At 41.9% G+C, this 9,551-nt stretch overlaps 1 protein-coding gene across 1 annotated transcript; it reads right to left on the reverse strand.

Moving 5' to 3' along the window:
- Positions 1 to 704: 704 nt before the first annotated feature.
- Positions 705 to 2,063, reverse strand: LOC146719726 (uncharacterized). The gene has a single exon (XM_085489594.1). The coding sequence runs from the start codon at positions 2,061 to 2,063 to the stop codon at positions 705 to 707; it is 1,359 nt and encodes a 452-aa protein (XP_085345720.1).
- Positions 2,064 to 9,551: the final 7,488 nt, after the last annotated feature.

Consider the following 9,551-nt stretch of genomic DNA (forward strand, 5'->3'; position numbering starts at 1 on the left):
GGCAAAAGACAGCCACGGGGGTCCGTGCCACTATAACGGATGTGGAGCTAGTTCCTCCGGAGCAAGACCACGGGACGCGGCATCGGCGGCGTTGTCGTAAGTCGGAACATGGCGCCACGGTATGTCCGGTAAGGTCGTTTGAATGGCCGCGACGCGATTTGCTACGAACGTTCGCCAGCAAGACGGCGATTTACTTAGCCAGGCTAGCGTTATGGTGGAATCCGTCCAACAATGTATTTCGATGTTCGGCAGTTGAAGCGTCGTTCGAACGAACTGCACGAGACGCGAAAGAAGATGTGCAGCGGCTAACTCGAGACGCGGAACGCTTAATGTTTTGAGAGGGGCGACCTTGGACTTCGCGGCGAGCAAGAAAACGTCGACCGATCCGTCGATGTTAATGTTACGGAGATAGACTACCGCCGCATAGGCTTTCGTAGAGGCGTCTGAGAAACCGTGTAACTCCGTTTTCAAGGTATGAGAGCCGGATCGCGTCCAGCGCGCGATTTCGAGTTGATGAAGGCACGATAATTGCGAATAATAGCGTTCCCAGTTGGTTGCGTAATCGCCGGGAATGTCGTCGTCCCAATCGCATTTTAATTGCCACAATGTTTGTAGAAATATTTTTGCGGTAATCACGACGGGGGTGATCCAACCGAGCGGATCAAATAGTTTGGCGATGGTCGATAAGATCTCGCGTTTCGTTTTCAAAATATGTGTCGGGAGAGAACTTTAACCCGAAAGACATCGCGACACGGGTCCCACGTGAGACCTAGCACGCTTAATCGCTCATCATCATATAGCTCCTTTGAGCAGGCGAGACCGTGATCGGACGGATCAATATCCGATAGGAGATCTTCGCAATTGCTCGCCCATTTTCTCAAGCGAAAACCGCCCTTTTCTAATAACGCGACAAGTTGGTCGCGAGTCTGGCGCGCGAGAATTTTATCGTCGGCGCCGAACACGCTATCGTCGACGCAAAGTTGCGAAAGGAGAACCGGAACCGCGAGCGGAAATGAGGCGCCTTCATCTTGCGCTAACTGTCGCAAAACACGGAGAGCGAGGTAAGGAGCGGAAGCGGTGCCGTAGGTAACTGTGAGTAGTTGATACTCCTCGACTGGTTGTTCCGGAGACTCTCGCCACAAAATCCTCTGGTAGTCAACATCGCGTTGGTCAACTAGAATTTGCCGATACATCTTTGCGATGTCGGCAGTGTAGACATAGCGATGTTGACGCCATCGCATTAGCACCGTGGCGAGATCGAGCTGGAGCTTAGGCCCGACCATCAAGTGATCGTTCAAGGATGTGCCGTCCGAGGTTCGACACGACGCGTTGAAAACGACGCGTAAGCGCGTCGTGGCACTGCTGTCTCGTACGACAGCATGATGCGGGATATAATAGCGGTGGAGTGCATTCCCACAGCGATTATCCGCTGGCGCGATGGTCATATGACCGAGTTGACGATACTCGGTAAGGAATTCGCGATAGGCGGAAGCCGTTTCCGGCTGACGAAGGAAACGCCGTTCGAGGCGTTGAAGGCTGGCGAAGGCGACGGCGCGCGATTCGCCTAACGAGACTGCGGTGTGACCTTTAAAAGGTAACCGGACGACATAACGCCCTTGAGGCGTGCGGTAGTGAGTGGACGAAAAATGTTCCTCACATTCGAGATCTTCGGGATTTGGAAAAGATGAGAGGGGAATATCCTCAATTTCCCAAAATTTACGGAGAATGGAATCGAGAGATTCAAGGACGGTTCCATGATGCACCTGCACAGATGCGCGTGGATCAGTGGAGATGGGAGTGACGGGTCCGGAGAGGATCCAGCCAAGAGTGGTTTTTTGAGCCGTAGGCTCGTTAACGGATCCTTTTCGAATACCGTCGAGGAGGATCAAGCCATACAGGTCGGCGCCGATAATGACGTCGATCGGATCGCGACTCATGAGATTTCCGTCGGCTAAACGCAATCCAGATATATGCGACCAGCGACACGCGGAATTTGTACGATTTGGCGTATATTTTGTTAAGCAGGGGGAGAACAAGAGCGGTCGTCGAGTACGCAGGTTCATCGCCGAACGCAGGAGTTACGATGACGGTAACTGCGTGATGCGATACGGATTGTTTATCGCCGATGCCGGCAATCCGAACGGCTTGCTTAACGCGCGGTAACCGTAGGCATTGGGCGATTGATTCGGTGATAAGCGTGACTGCGGAACCTTGATCAATCAATGCGCGAACAGTAACTACTCGTCCTTGTGGCGAATGCACGCGAACGCGGGCAGTTGCGAGGAGAATCGCGGCCTGCGGTGACACCATGTTTGTGGAGAGATGCGTTGTGACGTCGCTATTACTCGAGTCGCTCGACGTCGTCGCGACCGCGGATTCGACGGTATCTCCTTGATTGGCGGATGTGTCAAAATGCAATAGCGAGTGGTGCCTTTTCTGACACTGTTTGCATGTGCGCTGGCTCGTGCATTCCTTCACAACGTGCTTCGCGCTGAAGCAATTGATACACCGTCGGTTGAGACGGATTAACTCGAATCGTTCGGACGGTGTTTTGCTAGCGAAGGTCGAGCACTGGTATAATAAATGTTTGGCTTTACAGACAGGGCACGTGACGTTCGCGGGAACGCCGGAATTGGAGGCGAGTACGTGGCGTTTCGCCGATTTATTCGATTCGGATGCTTTCTCTTTCGGATTCGCGGGAGCGATCGCGTCGAATGCGCGAATTCGAGTATCGATAAATTGCGTAAGATCTTTAAAGCGAGGATACTCGCTGGTTTCGCCAAGCTTTATCTCCCACGCCTCCCGAGTTGATTTATCGAGTTTCTGCGAAACGAGGAAGACCAATAGATCATCCCAGTGCTCGACCGGTCGCCCGAGATTCTTTAACGCATGTATCGCGGCGTTGGTCTGATCACAAAGGTACCGAAGGTCTTTGGAGTTTTTACTCGGAACCGCGGGTAAATCAACTAATGTTTGCAAATGCCCGGTAATCAAGCGTCGCTTATTTTCGTAACGTGAAATTAAGAGGTTCCACGCGACGACGTAATTCGCGTCCGTAATCGCGAGGTGGCTCAACGCCTTACTAGCTTCACCCTTTACACACGAACAAAGATAATGCAAACGATCGACGTTTGACAGCGAGGTATCGTTAGCGATTAACGAGGTGAATCGGTCGCGGAAATTTTCCCATTTGTCAAAGCCTCCCTCGAACGTTGGTAAGTGTAGCTTGGGCAAATGTGACGACCGGCGAGAGAATTCGGAAGGGTTGCTTACGTCCAAGGTTGTTGACTGATGCCGCGGTCCTGGTTCGAAGGCCTCGAGAATTTCTGCCATGTAGTCGGATGTTTCGTTGAAGACGTCCTCGCAGGCGAAAAACTGCTGCTCCTTGAAGTAAGGCAGCTGCTGCTTCTGAGTATCACTGGCCAGACGAGTGATTTTCGAATAGAGTTCCTGGCACTTCGAAAAGACGACCTTCAGGTTGGCGAGGCGCTCCTTGGTAGCGGCACGAGTCATCCGTGCTTGGCCAAGCTTCTTGAAATTTGGCAGAACTCGTGCGACAGAGTACATCAGCTGTGTCTGATCGCTGATTATCTCCTCCACGTTCGACATGATGCCGGCAGATCGTCAATGCTTGGTTTCGTCTTGCCACCGATCCGGCTCGAAGGACCAAATTTATGTGTGGTTTTAATCGTTTATTGAACGATCGGTGGGCAAGGAATGTTAAGGAAGATTAACGATAGCCGGGTTGGTTTTGCAGGCTCCCTTTAATTTTATTAATTAAATAATAATTAGAGTGTCGTTCCTCTGGTCTGGTAGTCTTTCGCTCGTCCTTCTTTCAACGGGAGCGGGTTGAACGTGCTACAGCGCAAAGATCCGCAAACTCGAAGGTATTCGGTGGACGCACTTTTCGGAGAATACAGAGCGAAAACTGTTTCGAAAGAGTATCACTGACTTGTGGTCGCTTAGACAGCTGAGCGCAGACTTACTCGGAATCGACCGTCGGATAGCAGGAACCCGCCGGTTTCGGAGAAAAAAAAAGGGAAATAACACGAAATCAGAGCGCGGGCAATAACAAGCCGTGTTTATGTATATAGTTTTTTTTGGTTGATCAGCTGTGTGCTCGCTCGCGCAGACAATAAGTCGAGGCGAGCGATAGTCGCAAAAACGCTTCCAAAACAATACCCAAGAAATCTAAAGTGGTTTGGGAAAATTTGGTAGATATTAATAAAATGTATAAAGCTTTACAATGGTTGAAAGAAAATAATCCTCAATACTCAAAAATTCGTCTTCCAGCGTCATCTGATGATCGATTAAAGGATAAGTTGCAGGAAACAGAATATAGGATTGTCGATGAGGAAAGCGACAATGACGAAATAAATGAGGTGATTGAGGAATTACCAGCATTGAATTTGTACAATGTACAGCAAAACAAAAATTATAATGATCAAACCGTTTTAAAACGTACGGCTTTTCTCACACAAATCACTGAACATTCGGATATTAACGATCAGTATACAATATACCCAATACACGCGAAAAGAATCGATAACGAATCTGCATTGAAGCTTTATCAAATGGTGAAAATTGAAGATTTTCCAATGGATAATTGTTATAAATATCTGGATGTCATGTGTTTCCCTGATTTATATCCTGATGGTGTCAATGGGCAACGAGAAGATAGAAACTTTGCATTGCCGAAATATTTATTTATTAGAACACGATTGATGTCGAAACATAGTAGATTCAGGTTGAATCTGCAGTATCTGTTCTTCCTTCTCAATGATGCTAACTACCGACAGTTGAAAAGTGGTATCTATTATACGATGATGGTTACTAACCCACGAAAGAGATACACTGCTGGTAGATACTTGAACGAATTGAAAGGTTACCAATTAGAATCGAATTTAATGAGTATTTTCGCAAAATTGAGAAATACGGATCAATTTTGGCGACAACCGTCCAATAATGTAAAATGCATGACATTGCATTACGGTCCAGCGACGTGGTTTTTGACTTTGAGTCCTAGTGAATGGAAATGGTCCGATTTGGGTGAATATTTACGAGATATAAATCCCGATAAAGAGAAGTTAGGCATCAGCGAACTAATCGCATACGATCCTGTAAGTACTTCTAGATTCATGTGCATAAAATTCAAAGCCATGATTGATTTTATTTGTTCGTCCGATAATCCAATAGGAAAGGTTATTCATTACTTCTGGCGACTGGAATATCAACGTAGAAGTATCCAGCACATGCATTGTATGATTTGGATAAAAGATGCTCCAGTATTAGGAAAATCGCCGGATGAAGAAGTTGCTACGTTTATTCAAAAATACGTAACGTGTGAAATTCCAGATGAAAATGTTTCGCCAACGTTGTACGATACGGTAATAAGTGATCAGAATCATAAACATAACTCGTATTGCATGCGTACGAAAAAAACGGAAACTAATATATACAGAAAGTGTCGGTTCGATTTTCCTCGGCCAGTTACTGAGAATTTCGTTTTAAGAGATGTTATCACTTCGATAGTCGGTAGAAAAAATTTACACAGTAAGAGCAGATTGTACGAGGAGTCGGAAAGGTTTATAAATGATTATAATCCGTCTATCAAATTAGCCTGGGAGGGAAATATGGACATACAATTTATTAGAGAAAAATCAGAGTTTTTAAACTCATATTTAACAAAATACACGACAAAGTCGGAAAAATGCAATACAGACTTTGAAGTGATAGATTCGAATAAGTCCTTGGCATCGAAACTGTGGAATTTTGCAATGCGTTCATTAAATAACAGAGAATGCGGTGCTTTAGAAGCTGCGGATATACTATTAGGGAATCCCTTGTACGGTACGGATAATGATACCATGGTCAAATGGATCGATGTTAATGAGGTGAGAAATAGAAAGATTAAAACATTTAATGAAATTTAAGCTCTCGATGAAAATTCTACGAATATTTACTGTTCGTCACTCATCGATGATTACTATCCAAATAGACCTCAGGAATTAGAATCATTGAATTTGTACGATTTTGCCAGATTCTGGGAAATTACGAAACAGATGTCAAATAATGACGAAGTCAAGTGTTACAAACTGGCATCGGGTTTATTTTTAAAAAAACGAAAAAAGGGTTATTTAATTAATCATTATCGATTTAATATAAAAACTGAGCCCGAAAAATACTTTTACTCGCTGTTTCTTCTGTTCAAACCATGGAGAGATTTGAGTGAACTCAAAGGTACATTCGAGACTTACACGGATGCCTTTAAGAATTCAGAGTCTGTTTTAACGAAGGCAATGAAATATCACGAAAGGCTCGAAGAAATACAGAAAGCTTTTGAGAACGTTGCTGAATTAATCGAGAAGCGCGAAAATGATCTGAAAACAGCAGACAGAGACAAATCCGATGACGATGAACTGGATTGTAATCCGATAGAAGCTGACGACGCGATGAAAGATCTGGAAGATTTTGGTAAGATTGACGACCCGATTGATTTATCGCAAATGATGTCGCAATTGAACAAAGACCAGAAAAGAGTCTTTGATGGAGTATGCCAAGTTTTACAAGATAAGAATCAGATTCTGCGACTGTACGTAAGTGGCGAGGGTGGTACAGGGAAAAGTTTTCTAATTGAAACGATTAAACATTGGATCAGAATAAATTTGGAAAAAACGACTGCCATATCTGCTCCCACGGGTATCGCAGCATTCAATATCGATGGCTTGACAATCCATAGAATGTTTCAACTACCGGTTAGTCATGAATCTACACCAAAATATACGCAATTATCAGACATGGTTTTGAAAACTTTGAGAGACAAATTAAAGAATGTTGAATTATTTATAATCAAAGGAATTACATGTAACAATGCAATGATGGATTTAGGAACGACTGTATTCAGTGATGGTCAAGCCTATGTAGGTTTGTCACGAGTAAGTAAATTGGAAGGCCTACATTTGATAAATTTCAATCCAGCATCAGTTAAAGCAAACTCGAGAGCCATTGTAGAATATAATCGACTGAGATCTATATTCAAATCTGAACTGCCACAAATCAATCCGTCCGAGAAAAAGGTTGTGAAAATGTACGATCGTCGATGGGATATCCCTAATATCATTGATGATATGCAGAATTATGATTGTGAGGAACCAGAAAGTATAGTTACGTGGAAAATATATGGCCTTTGCAATAACGATGCTGTTTCGTGTTACGCTAATGTAATATTACAATGTGCGTTTCATTGCGTACGTATTAGGCAACAAATACTGAAAAATAAAGCATCGAATGCATTGACTGATGCTATCTGCGCGTATGGTGAACGTAAATATTGCAACATTCAAGCGGTTAGAAGATCTGTCGGAAAACGCTTCGAAGAACGAACAAAACAAGATGTTTCGGAATTTTTTACGGCTCTAATGTCGACGTATTCCGACATCAATGATGTATTAAAACTCGAATTAAAGCACGTAACATGTTGCTCGAATGTCAAATGTAATTACAATGTAACTAAGCTGGAAAGCAGTAGTTTGTTAATATTACCTATACATTCGACATTAAAAAGGAAAGAAGGTGTCACTCTACAAAGTTTGATTAATGTAGAATTTTCTAAATGGGAAACGATAAACGGCAATTGTAACGAATGTAAGGGCACCGTGTTGAAAAAGAAAACCGTAATCGAATCAACGTTATCCGTCGTAGTAATACAGCTCAATTTATATACTTTTGTAAACGGTGCTTCTAAAAAAATTATCAACAATCGGATTACCGCCGTGCCGACGAGTAATATCACGATTAATAAAAAAAAGTACAAGCTAATAAGCGCTATATTTCACGAAGGTGAAGAAATGAATCGTGGTCACTACACGTGTATGTTGAGAGCTGACACAAAATCGGAATGGTATTACTCTAATGATTTGGAAGTGTTCAAGAAAAGATGGCCCAAAGGAGCACAAGGGGCATACATATTGTTCTTAGAACAGATTAAATAATGGCGCTGTATAAAGGCTGCCGTAAGCGCCGAAATGAAACATCGACTGCTCTGGCGCTGTATAAAGGCTGCCGTAAGCGCCGAAATGAAACATCGGCTGCTCTGGCGCTGTATAAAGGCTGCCGTAAGCGCCGAAATAAAACATAGGCTGCTCTGGCGCTGTATAAAGGCTGCCGTAAACGCTACATTAAAACATCAACTGTTCTAGCGCTGTATAAAAGTTGCCGTAAGCGCCAAAATAAAATATCGGCTGCTCTGGCGCTTTATAAAAGCTGCTGTAAGCGCTGCGTTAAAACGAGTGCAATAAGTTTCTAATTTGACCTAGGCTTCATGACATTTCAAAAAGTATCATTCAGAAAAAAATTATCAGACAGAAATATGTATGTCGTGTTAAAATCGGAGAGACGAAGAAAAATATATGGTTGCGTTCTTACGAGAATGGGCGATGGAGGAGCCCATTCTTTATTTTCAATATTCATACAAGAATATAAATTCATTCTGTTGCAATTGAAATAAATGTGCAATGTATCGTTAAAAGTTATTACAATTATACAAACATTTACATATATGATTAAATAAAATATATATGTATACTATAATATAATTATATATTTTATATATGTACATATATACCATATATTTCAATTATTTTGAACTGTATTGCATAAATTGTTACTTATACAAAGTTATGTGATAAGAATCGAAAATACATATATTTGTGATACTTGAATTACTAGAAAACTGCTCTATATATCTGTACTTTAAAAAGTAACTGATATCCTAAAAAAATCATAGATGAAAAGGTCAGGCCATGTTCAAAAGAAGGTACTCAAAAATTTAAACCTTTCAAAATTTAAACGATCTAATAATAAATTATCACGAAAAGTAACTGATATGTTATTCAAGGTGCCAGTTTAAAGTGAACATACGTAAAGTGTATATTATCTAAATTTAGTAATAATATATTACCATAAAAAGTAACTGTGATATTTTATTCAAGGTGCAAGTTCACATTGAACATACATACATATAAGTAAACCTGATTACAATTTGATTCTAGAAAATAAGTGCGATATGTTATTCTTAGTGCACAAAATATAATAGTCGTTTATAGAGATTTGATTTGAAATTCATACTAGCCCGTACAATGAAAAATAATTGCTCGTAATTCCAGAGTACCAATTTGTTAATGACTCAGAAAAATAACATGGCGGCCTGCTCTCAAAAAACTATGATGTTTTTCGATGTTCATTTAGAAATAATGTCGAAGCTCTTACAGAATAATTACTACAACATTTGAAGTACGAAAAATAATTACATTAGAAGAAGATTAGATTAGAATAAGTACATGGTTATTTCAAACACTGAACCGATGCATACAACAAAACTTTTCTCTGTCTATTCAATAAATTACTGATAATGTTAAATCCCAATCACATATGCCACCCTGCCTATGTTAATGATGGTCATTAACGGGAAATTTTATTAAAGAAAGATTGGAGATCTTTAATTTATACAATTTTCACAACTTTTATTTCAATTATTTATTCTATCCATCAAA

The sequence above is a fragment of the Nylanderia fulva genome, unplaced genomic scaffold (genome assembly GCF_048542155.1).
Source record: "Nylanderia fulva isolate GAGA-0341 unplaced genomic scaffold, ASM4854215v1 Scaffold886, whole genome shotgun sequence".
Lineage (NCBI taxonomy): Eukaryota > Metazoa > Arthropoda > Insecta > Hymenoptera > Formicidae > Nylanderia > Nylanderia fulva.